Source organism: Leptosomus discolor, chromosome 9 (assembly GCF_034619465.1).
Source record: "Leptosomus discolor isolate bLepDis1 chromosome 9, bLepDis1.hap2, whole genome shotgun sequence".
Lineage (NCBI taxonomy): Eukaryota > Metazoa > Chordata > Aves > Leptosomiformes > Leptosomidae > Leptosomus > Leptosomus discolor.
This window is the reverse complement of record NC_141399.1, coordinates 27,862,969-27,882,573: the sequence shown is the minus strand read 5'-3', so window position 1 is coordinate 27,882,573 and position 19,605 is coordinate 27,862,969. Positions and strand designations below refer to the sequence as shown.

At 54.5% G+C, this 19,605-nt stretch overlaps 1 protein-coding gene across 3 annotated transcripts in view; it reads left to right on the top strand.

Moving 5' to 3' along the window:
* Nucleotides 1–650: 650 nt before the first annotated feature.
* The window catches only part of DLG3 (discs large MAGUK scaffold protein 3), a 78,221-nt gene continuing 59,266 nt past the window's right edge, over nt 651–19,605 (top strand). Inside the window, exons 1-6 of one of the 3 annotated variants that reach the window (XM_086469916.1) lie at nt 651–666; nt 2,800–2,931; nt 6,628–6,634; nt 7,058–7,179; nt 10,090–10,238; nt 11,869–12,024. In XM_086469916.1, the coding sequence (XP_086326042.1) occupies nt 10,203–10,238; nt 11,869–12,024 (192 nt within the window). In that variant the 5' untranslated portion in view covers nt 651–666; nt 2,800–2,931; nt 6,628–6,634; nt 7,058–7,179; nt 10,090–10,202. Of the gene's footprint in view, nt 667–2,799; nt 2,932–6,627; nt 6,635–7,057; nt 7,180–10,089; nt 10,250–11,868; nt 12,025–19,605 lie in introns of all 3 variants that reach the window. The other 2 variants (XM_086469917.1, XM_086469918.1) reach the window with 2 other exon arrangements.

Genomic DNA, 19,605 nt, shown 5'->3' with positions numbered 1-19,605 from the left:
TGCGGAGGGGTGCGAGGGAGGGAAGCGGTGGGACTCGGCGTCGGTCACTTTGCAGCAGGGCCTTGAACTTGGAAAGGGGGATGGGGACAGTTTTACTTGTTCCTACCTATTTATGTCAATAAATCAGCGAGCAGTAGACGGACCCCGAAGGGGCGAGTTGGGCATAACTGCTTTCTCGGTCTTTCCCGCTCCCCTGCACCGCCCTGCCCTTATCCGCAGCTTCCGGCCGCCGGGGCAGGCGCAGCCCAGCTGGTACCGGCCCGGGGCAGGCGACGATCCGCGGCGCGTCCGTGCCATCTAGTGACAGCGCTGGGAAGTGGTGCCGGGGGCCGAGCGACTCCTCCGGGCCGGGCTCTCCGCAGCGGGGAGGGAGGGGAGGCCGAGCCGGCCGTGCCTGCCGGGATTCCCGGGGCGGGGTGCGCACGCCAGGCCGCCCCGGCAGGCTCCGAGCAGCCGCGCCCCGGGCTGGTAGCGGGGTGGGTGCGCCCGGGTGCGGGTCTGCTCTCGGTGCCGAGGCGCTCCCGGAGGCGGTGCTGGCGGGCGGGGGGGCGGCTCCTCGGCCGGTTCCGGCGGGGTGGGGCGGGGCGGGCGGCGGCTCGGCCGCTCGCTGGTTGGCACCGACCGGAGCGACCGCCGGCCACGGCGGAGCGATGATCCGCCGGGAAGGTAAGGAGCGCCTTGCCCTGCCCTGCCCTGCCCTGCCTTGCCTGCCTGCAGCGCCGGGCACCGCGTCCCGCCGCGCTCAACAAGTGTCTGCCCTGCCGGTACCGGCACCGGGACTGCGCGCAGTGCCCTGCGCTCCTGACGGGCAGCTCCCGCTCGCCCTCCCTCCCTCCCTCCCCGCCACGGGCCGGGCGGCCCTGCCCGGTGCACCGCCTGGGCTGAGACCCGAGGACCGGGCTATGGGACGCGTCTTTGTGCCACCGTGGCTCAGAGCGGGTGGCCATGGGATGCTGTGCTTGCAGCACCCTTGGGTGCTGTGGGGAGGGCGGGTATGGGGTGTGGGCCCTGCGAGGAAGGATCTCCTGTAAGTGGGATTTGCACCTTGAGGTGTGGTGAGGTGGGCGCCGGACACCATGTGCTCTTTCTTGGGTGTTGCAGGAAGGTGCTCCGGTCTCTCCCATGTGCAGGGGACACAGCACTTCCCTGGGTCTGGTGGTCCAGGGCCAGCGCTCCCCTGCTCCAGCTGGATGTCACTTGGTGCTGGTGGCCAGCAGCGCAGGGGTCAGTGCAGGGTGTGTGCTGTTCACTCTGCGCAGCCTGGACTGGGGTGAGATGTTCACACCAGGTTGCCAGTCTTTGTGTCCTGATGTTGTGGCCCCAATTGTCCATCTGCTTCTTTAGCTTCTGTTGATAGTCAGGAATGATCAGGCAAAGATGACTCAACCCCACTCGTGGGATGCTGGGCAGTGTCTGAAGCCACTGTCTGATCTTGCACAAAAAGAAGCCCTTAGTGATAACACAGGTCTGGGATGCCTGTAAAGCCTAGTAAGTCTGGAGCTTGAGGAAGTCCCTGCTTTTCCCAGAGCCAGTGTGGAGCCCAGCTCTGAGCAGCAGCTATTCACGCTTCCCCATGCTCCTTTCTCTGTTCTGCTCTCACAATGAGTCGGTGTGGGCTGGTGACACAGGTAGGACCCCCTTCCCCATTCAGCCCAGGAGGAGCCAGGAGGCAAGCTGTCTGGGCAAGCTGGGACAGCAGGTGGCACACAGCCTAGCAGACACAGGCCCCCTTGTTCGATGACCTGAATTCCCTGCCAACAGCCCTGGGATGAGCAGGATCATCCTTTCTGCATGAGTTCCTGGGTTAAAAGATGAGTCCCCAACAGTGGCAGGATGGCTCCCCCGCCTCCTCACACAGACACTCTTTGTCTGCAGGCTGCCTGGGTGACAAAGGGAAATACTCACTGATAGGGCTGGGATGGGCTCAAGGTCCATGGGAGCTCCCCACTCGCCTGAGAGATGGGTCATAGCTGGGGCTGAAGCTGGACTGGCAGCTCTGGGCATCTGCCCGGAGAAGCATGGAGGTGTCCTGGCACAGAGAGGTCACAGCTCCACTATTTCAGGTACTGGGTTGTCTCACAGCTATGGTGAGCCCAGTCTTTAACCAAAGCATTGCTTTCATGGCACCCACCAGCTCCCTTTCCTGGCCAGCATCACTCCTTCCCTGACCCCAGGGCATCACGTTCCTTTCTCGCTGTGTCTCCTGCTGATCCAAAGTTACTTGCTGTTTACTACACTTCACCCTGTAGAAACCCAAGTTTTGCCACTCTTGTAGCTCAGCTGTTTGCAATATCTTGCACTATGTGAAGTGGGGCTATGCTCAGTTTTGCTGCAGCCATCTGCCCCCATGTGGGAGACTGCAACTCCTGTGGTAGCACTCATAGCCCTGTGCAACCAGGACATGTCCAGATCCTGAATGGCTTCTCTGCCTGGGAGCTGGCAGAGGTGCTCAAGCTGCCCAGTGCCATGGCATTTGGAGGTGAGTCAACCTGGATTTAGCCCCTGATTTTCAGCATTGAGGAGGGCCAGCAGGCAGAACCCCAGCCCCTCCAGCCCCTACCCACTCTGCACCATGGGCCCTCTGCACCTCACAGCAGGGTTAGCTCTTCCCGGTACGTGTAAGGAGGCTGGCTGCTTTTGTGGCTGGCTGACTCTTAAAAATCCAGAGCTGGAAGGTGACATGGGGCGTTATCTAGGTGAGCCCTTTGCACTGCTCCAAGGCTGCGCTCGAGCCTTCCCTGATGATGTCTGTCCATCCTTCAGCGTTAATGCCTTATTACTCCTGTGTCATCTCTGCAGACACTGAACGGGCAGTGGAAATTCTGACCAGATACCAAAGCACCCTACAGTCCCCGGAGGAGCAGGAGCTAAAAGCCTCCATTGGAAAAGTCTCGCACATCTTCCAAAGTGAACTCTTCCAGGCTCTGCTGGGTAAGCCCCTGCTTTGCAGTCTCTGGGGCTTTGTGGTCAATGGCCTGTCCTGGGGGCCTGATCCTGCACAGGTGCCTGGCACTGTCCAGGTGGGGTACGTCCTGTGCAAACACATGCCTGTAATGCCGGGAGCTGGGCTGTCTTTCCCCTCCAGGGCTTGGGCAGGAGATACCGGGGGCGGGGCTGCAGTCGCTGCGTGTTTGTGGCGTGAACAGGATTCCTCAGATGAGTGATTGTGGACAAGGGGTAAAGTCTTCTTCATCAGGCCATGCCAGATCTATCCAGCACCCGCTAAAGGGTGCTGCAATGCTGTGAGCACCCTCTGTGCAGTGCAGGCGTGGTGTGTTTGCAGCCATTGTGGGGTTTTCAGCTCTGCTGCTGTACCAAGGACACCCTGCCACAGGGCCTCACTTCTTGTGCCCCTCAGCCTCATCACAACCTGCTGCTTTCCATTCCTGCTGCTGACCCAAAGGGAAAATTAATTTTTCCATCTTTAAGAGAGAACTGACGTGTACCCAGCTCCTTTTGGGGAGGAGTACCCTGCCTTTTCTTGTGCTTAGACCCACAAGCACTTGCAAGTAACCCACTTTGCAAGCAGCTCCATTTCACACAAGAAACAGACTTGACAGTGAGGCTCATCTTTGGACTGGGACCAGAAAATGTCATTTTGAGCACATCATAAAGTACTCCATGTGGATTTATGCAAACACAGCTGGAGTCTCGCTGGACTAGGCAGCTTCTCTGTGCAAGATGCACAGCTATCTCGCTGAACAAGGTCATTCAAAAATGGACTTTGTTTGCAAAGTTTGGATTTTTTTAGAAAAACAAAATTCGATGGGTTTGGACTCTGAAATTGCTCAGCTCCATTCCCTGCTGGAGCAGACCAGATCCTGGCTGTGCAGGTTCATTTAGGGCACTAATTTTGGGGGTAATCCCAGAGAACCATTTGCATAAGCTGCAATGTACACAGAAGGGCAGGAACTCCTGCTCAGCTCCTCTCCTTAAGCCCCACTCGCTGTGGGCCTTGCGCAAGTGCGCGCAGCCCTGGTGGTTTCTGTTCCCAGGTTTCCCGGGAGAGAAGGCAAGTTTCCCTGCTGGGAAGGAAGAGAAAACACCCCAGAAACTCTGCACCCCAGAGGAGGACCCAGGCCCCAGCATGCAGAGCTCCACACGTGGTCTGTGCCTCATTCTCAGTGCGTTTTGACCCAAGGCTGTCTCAGCCCTGATGTTTCCTCTCACCATTGCTCTCCTCTCTTAGCAGCTCTCACCTTTTCTTTGCACCTTTGCAGCCAGAGACCCATTTCTATGCCCACGGAGCCCCAAGTTGCCAGCAGCTCCTCTGTGCTTCAGGTTATCCATTGAAAATGAAATATAATCATGGGATGAGCAGTGTGTTCTGAGCTATTTTATTCTCTCCTTTACTTATTCTTGCTGTTAGAGATTCACCTGGAGGCTTTCAGCCTCAGCATGTCCTTGTGCAAGGCTTGTGCTGGGATGTCTGTGCCATCACCAGCAAACATGCAGCAAGGGAGGGCTTCCCAGAGCAGTGGGCCCCCATGCTGAAGGGACCAGTGCGCATCTCCTTTCTTGCCTCTTCATTTACACATCCCGCTCTCAAAAGGGTCCCCAGCCCACGGTTAGCCCCATGCTGGAGGCAGTGGTCCCCAGCAGGGCTGTGATGAACCTGACATGAGCCCAACACCCCTGGGTGCTTTTGCGTGCTCCCCAGGGCTGTGTGAAAGCAGCAAAGCAGCTCTCCAAAAGCCCAGGGCTGTTCATATCAGTGCAAAAGTGTTGTGGAGAGAGTGTAGTTGGAGAGAGCACGTCAGTGTGCGCCGAGCTGGCTGCAGTTTGCACGCTGGCATGCACATGCTGCACAGGCTTCCCAGCTGAGCAGTTTGTCTTGGTGTCCTGTCAATGCTGGCACAAGGGAGTGTCGCTTGATTGCTGGTGACCTTTTCAACTGGTTTAACAGGATATTAGTTCCTCGTGCCAGAGCAAGCTTTCTCTAGATGTGTTTACCTAACTAGGAATTTGCATTAATTACTTCTGCCCCCCTAGAGTGTGGGTTTGTGAATTCCTCTGTCCCTGAATGTCATACTGTGTCCAGCTGCATGCTCACCTGTTCCTGCACACAGCTGGCACACCAGGGTCACTTGGTGTCCATGGCCTGTACCTACTGGAGTGAAGTGACAGCTCTGGGAGTGGAGTAGTTCTATTTTATTTGCTTTTCACCACCTCCTTTTCCCAGTGAGCTGCTGTGTCTCTGAAGTTTGCTCAGAGTCACAGCTGGTTCAGAGTTTATCCAAGGGGGGTAGGATTTGCAGGACAGCAGTGGGTACACCTCCCAGCGCAGAGGCTCCCATCTTCCTGCCCCACCCCATGCTATATGCATCTGGCTCTGCCGAGGTCCCTCCTCTTGCAGCCTTTCAGCAACATGAGCCTGCTTTTTTTCAGCCCCTGGGGAACATGAATGCACGGGCACGGTACATTTCTGTCCTCAGATCACATGCTTCTACAGGTAATGCTCTCCTAAGACGTGCACTGGCTGGCTTGAGTTTGAATGCCAAAATGCATTTGCCATAGTATAGCTACCAGAAATGCCAAACGTCATGGAGTTTTCCAAATTGGTCCAAATGAAAAATGCCAGGGATATGGCTTTGATTTTGTGGACCCTAGAAGCCCTGGTTTGCCCAGCTCCAGGGGAGGATCTGCTGGCATGTTCAGATAAAGCCCATGTGGTGTCCAGGGCTGTCGCTGTGAACATGCCCAGTTTTGCTCTGCACAAGCACTGTTTTCTGCCAGACTCCTCTAAGCACAGCACAGCCCCTTAAATCTTTGTGACCATCGTGCCAGACTCAACTCCCTTTCCCAGGAGATGCCCGTGCCCCCGGGCACGCTGACTGTGCCAGGACAGCTCCTGGCCCTGTGGGTGCTGCGGTGGCTGGCTCGGTGCAGCGCAGCGATGCGGGAGCTGCTCTGCGCTGGAATGCGCCAACCCTTGCTCGGCACAAAAGAAATTCTTTGGCCGCAAGAAGGGAAAACAGGCTGTGCTGGCTCCTGGCTCCTGGCCCCTCTCTCCCTGCCTCTGAGGCCATGGAGCCAAGCGCGTGACTTGCAGGGAAACAGCACAGTGAAAGGGCGCTCAAGGAGCCTGGTCTTGGGGACGCTGCGGCTGGGGCAATCGTGGCCCTGCTTTGCCTCTGCTCCCGAGAGCCCCTCGGGGAGACGCTTGGCCTTATCTCATGCTGCCAGGGAGGACAGGGCTCACACGCAGAAGCAGCTCCCTGACCTTTCCTTCCCAAAGCCGAGGCTGAAAGGGGCCGTTGTGCCCTTTGCAGCGGGCGAAGCTGGGCAGACAGGCAGGGTTTGTGTGCACTCAGCCAGTTGGGCTGCCACCAGCCCAAAGGGCAGCGCTCCTGAAAGCCCTCTGGGGCTCAGCTCCTCTCCTGTGCCTGAGCGGTGGCTGGTGCAGACCCCAATGAGGTCCTGTCAGCTGCTTGGGCCCCCAACCCTCCCCTGCAGCTCCTTTTACCCCCCAAAAAATTCCTCCTGGAGACCCCTGCGGAGACACAAGAAGAGGCAGGCTGTTGCTGACCTGTGGTGCTTCCCTGGGTGCAAAACTCCAGCTGGGAATTCAGCTTGCCAGCAGTGCTGCTGGGGATGGCAGTTGCAGCTTCACTGGGTGGCTGCAAGAGCCAGGGTGGAAAACTGGAGAAATGTGAGGGATTCCCAGCCCCGAGGACAACTCCTCTTGCAAATTAGCCCATAGCCAAGGATGGAAACTCATAGCTTGCTTGAAAGCTCTGCTGTGGCAGCCATAGGTGTGAATCCTCTCTACAGCAGCGGGGCTGCAGCTGGGAGGCTGGTATGAGGCTCGAGTTTCTACTTGGGATAAATCTGTGGTGATGCAGCTGAGGACAGCACATGTGCTGGGGAAGAAATGTCATTTTCTGGAAGCGCATGTGCCGGCTTGTGCAAGGGCACTGCACTAGCCCTCGGATGCTGGTGCTATAGAAATAATGACGTTTATTTGACATATTGACCCCAGGATTAAATTGTTAAACAAATTCTAATCTCTGTAAATCTTGAGGGGGGTCCTTACTCTTCCTTATTAGATCCAGAGCAGATTTACACTGTCATCAAACAGAATTTGGGCTGTAAGACAGAACATGCAGCATCACCTTTTACTATGACAACATCCTTTTACTGAGGCTTTTCAGATAGTGCCACTCTTAAAGTGCACGAGTCAGGCAGACTTGTGTGCAACTTGTGATGCCCACAAGAAATGAAAGAAACCACCATATATTTAATAATAATGTGCACATGTGTCTTAAAATGTGATCCTGTCACAGCCATGCCCTTTGCTGCCTGAACTCCATCTTCTGATCCTGAAACTCCTTGAATCCCTGGTGCCAGCAACAATTCCCTCTCCTGGCAAGCATCTAAAATGGGCTGAGGGTTTTGGAGGTGGAGAGTGGCTGCTTCAGAGGACAAGCTTCCTGCTCCACGGGCACCTTGCCAGCTTGGCTGCTCAAGACTGTGTTCCTGTAGCAGATGGGTGACAAACAGGGATTCCGGCAGTGGTGCACCCCCAAAACACGGCTGTTCAAATCCTGTTTTCATTTTTGAGGAGTTTTGTGTGTTCCAAGCATAATCCACATAGCCAGGAGCCCCTGCTATCCCATTACACAATGACTATTTTTATAACCAGAGGGAGAGATGTTTTTGCATTAAAACAAAGTCCCATTTGTCTGGCTGTGCAATGACTGCTTGCTGTGACCTCATGTCTGATTTGGGGGGGCTTTGGGGGCTGCCAGCAGTACGCTCAGCACCTGGGGAGCTGCAGAGGGGATGCCCCAGGTGCGGTGGGTGGATCTGGGGACTCCCACTCCTCCTGTCATTGCCAGCTGCCCCATTTCTCCTGGGGCACAGGACAGAGCCTGGAAATGATGCAGTGTGAAGCAGCAGCTCCAAAAGTGGCATCAACGGTGGGCAGTGGCACAGTGCTACCTGGACTTGGGCATCCACACCGCCTGGCTGGGCTCCCTGTGGGCACAAAGCCACTCTGCCAGCAGCTGAGATTTATTGCAGCTTTTTCCTTGTAGCTGGGAGGTCACTGGGCAGCCCCTAGGAGATGAATGATAGACGTTGATGCTGCTCTCTGTCCCATCTGCAACATGAATGTGCTACTGCGGTGCATGGGCATGTGGTTGAGCATAGGGAGAGGATGGGGCCTTGCATCTGGAGCTGCAGTCCTGCTTGGTGAAAGCCTTCCTGGGAAGTAGCCTTGGGCAGTGCTCAGCACTTCCCTGCTTACACTGCCCAGCACCCACGAGATTTCCTTTGGAAATCTTTATAAAGGGGGCATTTAATACCCCGTGGCACCTCGGTGTGAGATAGTTTCAGGTAAGAAATCACACACTGAAGGGCTAGCGCAGCCACTTCATCCCTGAGCTCCCAGGGAGTGCCGGGGGAACAGCCACAGCCCCATCAAGCTGAGACCCACCACTTGCCCTTGGGGTTGCTTGCAGAAGAGGGGCTCTCCAGCCTCCTCCTCAGCAGATGCAGGTACAGAAAATGAACTGAAATTCCTCCTGTGGCTTTTCCTTCTCCCAGTGCTTTTTTATGCTACCGTGACTTTTTGGCCCTGCCAACTCCACCAGGCTTCCTGTTTCCCAGGTGCCTGAAGGGATTTATTACTTTTTTATGCCTTTTGCAAAGCGTTTACCAAACTCTTTTGTCTGACCTTTTGGAGCTTTACCTTTAACCTGGCAGCATTTACCATCCTTTCTGGTTTTCTCATTTGGATGCAGCTTCATCTGTTTAGATTAATGTCTTCTCGCTTTTAATAGCCTCCCTTCCCCTGCAGTCCAGCCTTGCTTTCCTCCCTTTTGCCTTTACGGTGTCCTCCGGCCAGGCACTGTGTGTTTGCTCTGGTCCCAGTGGGGTCTCTAAATAGCCTCAGTGCCTCCCACAAATCTTTAACCTTCTTTGTTATCCCTTTTGGTTTCTTTGTAAAAAAAAGCTGCTAGCTTTTCAGGTAGTTCTCTTTCGGAAATTAAACACTTCTGCAATGGGTGTATTGGCTTTCGTTGCTCCTACAGAGGTTCTGGATCTGGAGGTGCATATCTGATCAGGCTCTGGAGATGAGCTGGGGGCTGCTGGGGTCCAGAAGCTGCCTGAGTGTGTGGCAGTGGGGTGGAGTGAAGCCCACTGCAGCCCTGCTGCTCCCTGCAATTCTCCACTGGTGACCAAGAAAGGGTAAAATGCTCCTGGCAGGGATAGGAGAGGGTCTGGACTCCCATAGCCACTCTGAAGCTACACCCGAGCAGCAGCTGCTGTCAGGTCCTGCTGTCACCCCTAACGGTCTCTGAAGCAGCGATGGCTGGGACACCTCATTCTCATGCCTCTCTCTGGGGCCAGTGATCTACAGCAGCAGACTCAGGTCCTTGTAGCCCAGAGCGAGAATACCTGATATCTGCTTGTGGCAGTGCACAGGTAGTATCGTGCCAAGTGGGAAGAGGGAATCTATTGGGGAAGGAGCTGGAGATAATACAGCTGTAGCCATCAGCTTTAGAGCTTGTACACTGGGAGCCTGCTGTCCTAGTGCCCTGTGCCCTGTGGGAAGGGAGCCTGTCCGTGGGCCAGGGTCGCTGGGGAGGTGTGATGAGCAGGGAAAAGCCTGGCAGCATGAGGGCACGTGGGCAGGCAGGGGCTTCCTGGCACAGGAGGCTTCTCAGAGAAGAAGGGACATGGGATCACACATGGGGTTGGCACAGCCTGGAGGAGAGCGGGACGGGGTGGGTTTCCGATTGATGTTGCTGAGTGCGGTTTGCTTAGTCCCCATGGAGCGTGTGGTCGTTGCTCCGTGGAAATGCCCATGCCTTCCAGAGCCATGTGGCACTGCATGCTGAGCCAGGCACCTCACTACACCTCTTGCCTTGCAGAAGGGGCATTGTGGGCAGCGCAGCAAGGGTGGGGAGCCAGCAGAGCCCTGTCCCAGCCCATCACCCAGGTGCCAGCCTCTCACAGAAGGCTCAGACTTAACAATGCTCTGGGGACAGAGTGAGTGGGCACAAGTGCTGCACACCATGCAGGACACTGGCATTGGGCTGCCTCCCTGGTCCTGTCGATGCTTCTCATGCTGTTTTGCAGATATCCATGAATTCTACGATTTCACGCTGCGCTCCGCACCCCTGCAGCCTCCCAGCCCAGATGTATGCCATGGCACAGCCAGGCAGCAGCATGGAGCCAGCGAGCCTAGCTCCATGGTCACATCTGGAGAGCCCCAAAACCTACGTGAGGTAAGAGGCACGCCGGCACGATGCTGCAGGGCCAGACCCCCATGCTCCTGCACTGAGGAGGAGGCAAGGGGCATGGGAGGCTGCTGGCCATGGCAGCCTGGCCAGCTCACACCCAGGGTGTTTCCACACCTCCTCTGTCATAGCTTGTCTCATTAACAAGGATAATTCTCTGGTTCATAAGTGTTAATGGAGTTACTCCTAATGCAAATAGCTCCAGCTCCAGCTGTGGTTCCTGCTCTGCTGTTGCAGCTGGATTAATTGCTCCCGTCTGATGCTCCCTCCCATGAAGGCTTGTCGGCTTTCTGATGTAGCCACCTCACTGGCTGCTTTTGATAAGTGAAGTAGGTTGAGCCTTTTAAATTTCCCTTTTCAGGCTTTTTTCCCAGCTCTCAGATAACTTCTGTCTCTCTTATTTGCATTCTTTTTAATTTTTAACAGCTTTTTAAAAGATACGGTGCCAGGTGGGGAGGCGGGAATTAAGAAGTAGGGTTTCAGGTATCTAAAAGGCACCAAGGTAAATAAAATTGCTTCATGCCTTTGCAGGCCCTCTTCCTGTTCACCTCTCACTGCCTCAGGCTGTGCCAAGGGATGTGGTGGGTTCCCCCTGAACTTGGGATACAGGAACATTTGTGCAGAAATGCAAACATGCGGGGCTTCATCCTTTCAGTGAAGTAATCCTATCAGATAAACACCGTATTTCTGCCTCACAGACTGAACTGGCTTCCTGTCATATGCCTGTGGAGCACCAAATCTGAGTGGCACACAGGAACGATGGGGCAGAAAAATGTCTCCTAAGGAGGAACACTTTAAAGAGTTTGATGGTCAAGAACAGAGAGGACAAAACTGACCACAATCAGTGCAGGAGATACCTGTGTCCCTCTGGCTCAGGAACAATTTTAGTCCCATTTTTTTTCTTGCCCCCCTTCACATTAGCAGTCCCTCTAGTTAAAGGCAAACCTGCAGATCTAGTCTGTGTTTGTGAACAAATTTCTAGTGATGTTATACTGTAGGCAGTGGGATCCTGCTTTTGTTTTTTTTGGGTCTCCTGTAGCCTTGATCCACCCACCAGCGAGCTCTGCTGGCAACAGCCACGGGTCCCTGCAGCCAGGCCAGTCCATGGGGCCCTGAGGACATACAACAGTCAATAAGGACATTTAAAAATCAGTGTGGAAACAAGTGGGGAAGCAGCCATGGGCCTGGTGCAGCTGATGTGAGGGACGCTTCTGCTCCTCCTGCAGTGCCCTGCGCACAGGTGGGACGAGCAAAGCAGCCAGTCTTGGGGCTTTCCTGCACCGAACACAGCCCAAGCCCATCGATGCCTCCTCCTTTCTCCAAAAACTGTGAGGCATCTTGTGTTGCTGAACTGTGAAATGCAACAGGGAGCTGCCACCACCCAGCAGCGGGACAGCCCCAGAGTCCCCGGCCTGCAAGCCTCCTCTGTTGCCTGCAGTGACCCCACTGCCCACAGGTCCCGTGCCAGGGCAGGCTGTCACAGGTGGTGGGATGCTCACTGAAGGCAGAATGAGCCCCTCGTATGGGGGAAAGCTCATTTTGGCCCTTCCAGAAGCACTGGGGAAGCCTGGGGGCAGCTGGCCTGCCCTACCCACATATACCCCCTGTCTCATTTCAGGATCCATCCTGGGACAGTGAGTGGAGGCTTCCTGCAGGGGCTGGGGACAGCACGCCAGGGACGCCACCACGGCTGGTGAGGGTGACAGCACGGAGGACAGAGGCACCGGCCAGCGTCTGCAGCCTGGTGCTTGGCTCTCGCAGCGCCTTGCCGCAGGTGAGCCTCCGTGCACCCCACGCTGCATCCCACCCTGCCAGCCTGGCCGATGACTGGCACTGAGGGGACAGCACTGGGGCCGTGTGCTTGTAGCACCATGGGGATAGTGCCAGGGAGGTGTTTTCCTCCCCTGGGGCTGGCAGTGTTTCCTCATGGCTGTTCTGGTGATGCTCAGGCTAGGAAATCTAGCAGTCACCTGTGCCAGGGGCTGGACGACACTGAAATCATCCCCTTGTATTAGCATTTGCCATAGCCTGGTGTCAGCCCTGAGGGCTTGCAGGGCAGGTGGATATGCCACAGAAATGAAGAGACTGTGTGGAGCTGGAAATCCTCCCAGCCCCATCCCTCTCTCTCCCCAGTGCTGGCACACTCCCACGTTGCAGATTTCCATTTTTTTTTTCTCTGAGCTCTTAAATGGCAGGTCCATTCCTCAGCCTACCGAGATCTTTTCTCTGCTGTCTTATTTACTTGGAAATGCCATTTATTTGGATGTGCATTGTAAATCTCAGCTTCCTCCTGGTACGAGTGCATCATTTGGGCTATGCATTTGAGGGGAGTTTTAAGGATGAGTGAAGGGCAAAATGCACTTTTGGGAGGGATGAAGTGGCCAGGATGGTTGTAGCTCACTGCAGATTTAAAATAATATGAAAATGTTGTTTTCCTTGGCATAGTTTGAAATAATGCTTGTTTGCTAAGTCAAAGTCTTCTTCTGAAATATTTTAAATATACAAATTGCACTGTCTTATTTTCTCTCCTTTTTAAATTTTTCCTTTCTTATTCTGGACTGCAATAAAATGGGTAACGCCCCATTTTTTTGCCTTACTGTTTAATTTCTTCTTTTCCTCTTGCTACTCTCTATGTTTTCAAACATTCACCAAACCTTTTGGAAGGATGTGTTGGTGGTTTTCTGAACAACAGGAGGATGAGCTCAGCTGTGGGTCTCTGTTTGCCAGTGGGAGTGAACCATGACCGCAGATGGGGGAGTCATGGGGCAAAACCCATGAGAGCCGAGAGCCGGATCAGTCAGGAACAGTCAGATTTTAAGGGATTTTCTTCCTAACTGTCCCAGGCTGTGAAGTGCAGCAGTTCTTGCATCCAGCTCCAAAAGTCTGGCTGAGTTGCAATGTCTCCTTTAGCAGCAGCAACCTAGCTTTGATTTTAAGACTTCATGCAATAGGAAATCTGCTGTGTCCCTAGCCTGATGGTTATTTGTCCTTCCCATTGAAAATCTGCACTTTGCTGTTAGCCTGGATTTCTCTCACTTTAGCTCCCAGCCCCAGGAAATTTTGCTGCCTTTGTTTGCTAGGATAAAGGACCGTGGCAATCAGAAGTGTTCCCAACATGTAGGTATTTATAGATGCATCTTAAGTTCCCTCTTAACTTTCCCTTAGATAAACTAAACAGATTGGCTTCTTCACTCACTCAGTGTGAGGCAGGTTGTACCAGCCCTGAAATAATTCCTGTCATTCCTTTCTGGATCATTTTTTATTTTCAGCCTCCTCCTTTCCTAGCCTGTGTAAGTATGGGTCAGGAGCCAGTCCTCGGTGCCACGTGCTGGCACTTTCAGGGTCACTCATCTGCGGGGTGACCAGCTGCTGGCCTGGAGCAGTGGGTCACTGCTGCGAGAGGGAGGGGGCAGCGGGGACCCAGGTGGGCAGGACAGGGCTCTGAAGGGCTGTGCTCTGGCAGGGCTCTCTAATCTGCAGCCTCTTTCAGCCCAGAGGATGAGCACTTCACAGCTTGGCCGCAGGCAGAGCAGGGATCCAGAGGGAAAAAAACATTGGGATGGTAGTGTTTGGTGCTGGCCTTAACCATGCCTGCAGTCCTGCTTGAAACTCAGCTTTCTGTGGAGACAAAGCAGCTTTCCTGGAAACTGGGACCAAGCAGTGCTGGAGAGCTGCAGGCTTGCACGCTGCTCCTCTGTGGCAGCCCTTGTGCTGGGACACAGGGGCCTTTGACACGGCAGTGAGCCTGTTGCCTGAGATGTCGTTTTCATCACTGAACACAGGCCTTGCCCCAACAGAGTGGGAGCATTTCCAGCAGTCCCCCACATCAGCAATCACGACCATGACAGGACTGGCTGTGCCTGCAGGCAGGCTGTGCTGGTGGACCACAGCGTGGGCCCTGCTTCACGTCCCTTGCCTCTGCATGAAGGCACTGAGGACACCTCAGCTCCTGCCCAGCATCAGCTCCCATGTCAGTTCTCAACAGCCCCAGCATGTAGGACAGTGCTGGGGCTGGGTAACACCTACACACCCAGCTCCAGCCCACATCCACAGTAACTTCTTGCTCCCCAGCCTTCAGTGCATGCTTTTTGCCACGAGCATTTACAAACTGGGTTTCAGGAAAACACTTGAGATGACAAATGGCACTTGGAAGAGCCAAGGAAGCTTTTATAATAGGTGATATTTAATGCTAGGGCAGGAGGGAACCAGCTGCAGGGTAAAGCAGCTGCCCCCCTGGTGCTATCAGCCCAGGAACAAGAGCTCTAGTGGACACCCTGCCACTGATAAAAGGCAAGATGATGAACTGGCTTCTCCTGCCTGAAGTAAGTGCAATTCTCGTATTGCATCCGTCAATGTAAATAAGTTTTCTGTTGTCCTGGGTTTGTCCTCTCCCCTGCCCCCAGCTCTCCCCAGTGGTGACAGCAGAGCAAAAGCCACCATAACCTGCTTTAGCCAGGAAGATGCATGAGAAATAAATTGCTTCTCCGCACAAATGCTTCCAGGAACAGGAAATTTTCTGTCTGCTGGCAAGGATGTGTGTGCACTCCAAGTAGCCCTGCAGTGTGCAAATGGCTGCTGCAAAGGAAGTAGGACCAGTAAATACAGCAGCAATATGTGCTTCCTGATGGCGAGGCTTAGTGATCTGAAACCATCCCTCCATGGGAAAGGGGATGTTCAGCCCCCAATGGGGCAAGAGCAAAGAGACTCAGCCAGCTCAAATGCCCTGTTGAGGCACTCAGAGGCACAATCCTGCCTGAGCTCTGGAGTTTGTGGCGTTTTATTTGCCAAATCCTCCATTTCAGCCTTTCCCTGAGCCCCGTGGTTGCCTCAGCAGGGCTGGTCAGGGCTTGTGTGCGTCTGCAGCAGTAAGACCCACGAGGATGCTGCCGTGGCTGGTGCCACTCACCTGTGCTCACAGGCTGGCAGGAAGGCTGCTTCCTCAGTAAACACCGTTCTCATCCTCTGTGGAGGGAGCAGAGAGCAGCCAGCTGTAAAGATAAATGAAAGAGGAACAATGCCGCTGATGAGCAGAAACTCTGCGCCTGCGAGGAAGCGCTGCTGTTCCCCTGCCACCCTCTCCTACCTCCCAGCACGGTTTTGTAGCCACTCTGACTTCATCCCTGTCATCCTGCCAGTGCGGTGCCGCCCCTCCCGTGGTCACCTGCCTATGCATCCCTCCCTCCCTCCTGCTTGCCAAAGGTTTTGTTGCTTCACTGCCCGAGACCAACACCATGGCTCTGTCCTTGCTCAGCCCAACAGCTGACACCGAGCAACAGCAGGTTTTAAAGTGATGGAGAGAGTGAGTGAGACTGCTTCAGAGGACAGACATTCCATGTGTGCTCCGAAATCACGGGTGAATAGGAAACCTTGCTGGCAGGGAGTGCATCCACTTCCGCAGGCTGTGGGTGCATGGGATGCTGCTGAGTGTACCTACAGTGTGCCAGGTGCAGGCTGTGCTTTAGCCCTGCTGGGCTGAGGCCAAAAATGTCCCCTTCCCTCCCTGCATCTCAAGGAGGACACAGTCTAGCTCGACAGAAATGCCCTGGCAGGGTGTTAGGAGCCCTCCCTGCTGCACCTGCTGCTGAAGAAGATGCATCCATCTGCCCTATAACCCACAGCTTAAGTGCCAAAAAGGTTCATGGAGCTCCCAGGAGGATTTGGCAGAGAAAGGCAAGCTGTGCCGCCAGCATGGCGACCGGCTGTCTGCTTCCCCCATCCTTCTCTTGAGTGCTTTTTCCCCTTTCCCAGTTTGCCTTTGGCCAAAGAGAAGGGTGTTTCCATGCTCTGCACCTTTGCCTGGCGGGAGCACCTCTGAGCACCCGCAGCAGGTCAGGATGAGACTGGCATGTGGCGGATGCTGCAATTGCAGAAATGCCTGCTGCAAGCTCCCCACTGCCCCCTGCCCTGGCTGCAGCTGTACCGCTCTTCATTTCCTCTGCCAGGTGTGTGAGGGGAAGCACCAAGTAGCTGTTTGCTGTTTCTGTCAGGGAAATTAAGCAGGTCCCTGATGCAGGTGAATGTGGCAATGGATGCAGCTCCCTCTAGAAGCCCCCAGTGAGGCTGCTTGGTTGCACACACCCTACTGTCCCCGCAACGCCGTGTCCTCTCTGTGGGCTGGCTGGGCAGGCAGCCAAAACCATCACTAAAGGCCAGACTGGCCACTGCTTTATCTCAGCTCGAGCCCAGCAGCATCAGCCCTGCAATCCCAAAACCCTGGGAAGTTGCTAATGCTCAAGCAATGGGAGCAGAGGAGCAGCCAGCTCCCGGAGGCAACCCTCTCCCCATTGCATCCCCATGCACCTTTGAGAGCATGTTTAATTTTAGGAGCAGCAGAGAAGAAAAGCAGCAATCCACAGCCCAGAGGCCCCAGCTGCTGCCCTGGTGTCACTTGAGCTGGTTTGTGCCTGGAGGTCACTTCAGGGCTCTGCATTCAGATGCTCTCCAGCAGTTTTGTGTTTCGACATTGCAGACATAGGCTCAAAAGCCAAGGCACTGAAGTCAAGAGGGTGTCTATCTGCAGTAACGCGCCCAGACTGGACCATACATCAGCCCTGTACAGCACAGAGACCAGCTGGGCAGCCGGCTGCCTGTATCCCAAGGATGCTGCTGCTCAAAGCAGGGTCAGCATGGGCTGTGTCAGTAAGAGCTGTCACTTCAGTGGACATTTTGGGGTTGAATGGTCTCAGCTTTACTAGAGGCTCTTGCTATTCCTGCTGTGGAGATGAACAAGGAGGGGCTTAGAACTCAGTTCTCCCAGCTTAATATACAGCTTCAGCAAAGGATGATGAAGTTAGTGGAGCCACCAGGCTGTTAGACCTAAGGCTCATGTGTGGCCACCTGTTCATACTCTGTTTGTAGACTTTCTGTCTCAAACCAGCAGCAAAAGGAAGACCCTTCGGAGACCCCAAGGCTTTTCTGGCTGCACAGCATAGGAAAGCCTTGCTGGACATAGGGCTGTTGGTCTGTCTGTTCATCCAAGTCATCATCACCGTTTTGAAGTTACTTTGTGATGGTGCAAGTGCATGCAGTGGTGGAAAGGGGACAGTGAAGGGGAGGCTTTGGGGAGTGTCCTACAGAAGGTCACGCTCCAGAGTCATCCAGACAAGCCTGGAGTCCATCCATCTTCCCTCCAGATTCATGCTCCAGCTTCATTTGCCTCCATCTAGTGCATGTGTCTGCCCATCCCCAGGGGAGCACAGCTGGCTGGGTGAATCGAACACTGAGATTCACATTGATGGGTTTCATGCATAGCTCTGAAAGCAAGAACTGAGACCATTCACAGGCATCTCAGCAGGATGGGGACTGTTCAGAACAGGGACCAGCCCCATCAGTTCCTTGGCCAGGAGCCCCATGAGCCTTCCTCTGTGTTGTCCCTGCTGGGTCTGTCTTTGCTTTGCTCATCAAGTTTCCAAAATAAGCTGCTGCAGCCTTGGTGCAGGGGCCCACAGCAGCACGCAGGTCCCTCCTTTCCTGTTTTGCTTTGTCAGGTGATTGACCACATTCTTGTTGCAACTGAAGCGAAGCATTGGAGCCTGTCTCCCATAGCACAGTCCAACCAGGGGCTCTCAAAGTGCAGAGCCTCTGTGCCACCCCAACCTCCACCCATGCATGCTCACAGCCACGCCAGCATCTTGGGAGGCTGAGGACAAATCTCCTGGGTGCATTTCTGCAAAACAAACGGGCTCTCCTTGCCATTTTTTAAAGGAACAAACCAAGCTTAAAGGCAGAGCCTCGCAGGCCAGCTGCTTTCTATCTGGAGCACTGGAGCTGGGGGAACGTCGCTGCATCTTAATGGCATCGGGCTGGACGGAAATCAGGATTCTGGTGGCAGAGGCAATACCAGCACTGTTATAAATAGAGCAGCCACAATAACTGCTCATGAAGGTTTTTACTCTTTAGGATTTGGAGGATCAGTATCAAGTTATGCTGAGAGATCCATTATCCTCAGCATTGGTGGGAGCTAGGGGAATTGCAGAGGAAAGAGGACAGTGGGTGAGTGCGGGTTTGGGAATCGTCCCTCTTGTGAATCCAAGTGTAAGCCTTTTGAAAGGTGTTCTCTGCTGTGTGCTGCCTCTTCTTGCTTTGCTCTACCTGCTCTGGGGTGTTAGACCATGTGTGACTGCAGCAGTGCAAGCATTTCAAGCCAACCTTGTGCCCTACTGCAGAAAGCAAGGGTTTGCTCCAGGGCAGCACACACTGGAGCCTTGCAGCCTGCAGGTACAAAGCACCTTGCAGGAGCCTTGCTGGCATTGCACCTAAAAATTATTCCAAGTATTGAGACTCAGGCAAAGGCCTCCTGCGGGCTGTGGCCTGGATAATTCTCGGGGCTGGCACCATTCAGGCACACCAGCGTTTGTGCCCAAAGCACTGGCATGGAGACCATTGTGCCTGGCCAGCATCACTTCCCCAGCCTCACAACCAGCTTCCCACCTGCACCTGTCCAGGAAATGTAGCAATGTCCTCCCAGTCTGTCCCCATCTTTTAAGGGGTATTTTTAAACCAGATCATTTCACAACTCGGTCAACAGCAGACTGCAGGGGGAGCTGTGGCAGACGAAGCGAGGGGGCACTGCACTGCGGTGCAAGGGGAAGACCGAGGCTGGTGCTGGATCTGAATTCATTGCTGAAACCAGGGGCAAGCTCCGCCCGCTGCTTCGCAAGCATGTTGCAGTCTTGTTGCTGCACTGTTCGTTCTCACTCCCTTGGCACATACTGCACAGCTATGTCCTCTCTGTGCAGTGGTAGATTTTGCATACCTGAATCTCACGGGGCGTTTTTGCAGGGAGGTTTTGTAAGCTTTGGGGCTCTGGTACTGTGGGAGCGCTCCCGCATTGCTGCTCTGGTTCAGAACAAGAGCATGGTGATGAAACTGCTCTCCCAGCTGCCAGCTCTTACCGCACCATGGCTTGGTGGCAGAGCTCATGGCCTGGCTTCCTTTGGGGTGAAACTCAACCCAGCCGGGTGCTCTGGTCCCTGTGGATGTCCAGTCTCTGGGACCTGATTATCCCATGTCCAAACCCAGAAGACAGGGTGAGGGAAATGGCATATCATCCCTCAACATCGCCCGTCAGCCAGGGCTTGTGTTGCTGGTATGTTGCTCATAAGGAACATGTGTACAGGTGTGCCTGTGCCTTGGGAACGCAGAATCATAGAATGTTAGGGGTTCGAAGGGACCTCGAAAGATCATCTAGCCCAACCCCCCTGCCAGAGCAGGATCACCTAGAGTAGGCCACCCAGGAACATGTCCAGGCGGGTTTTGAATGTCTCCAGAGAAGGAGACTCCACCACCTCTCTGGGCAGCCTGTTCCAGTGTTCTGTCACCCTCACAGTGAAAAAGTTTTTCCTTATGTTAATGT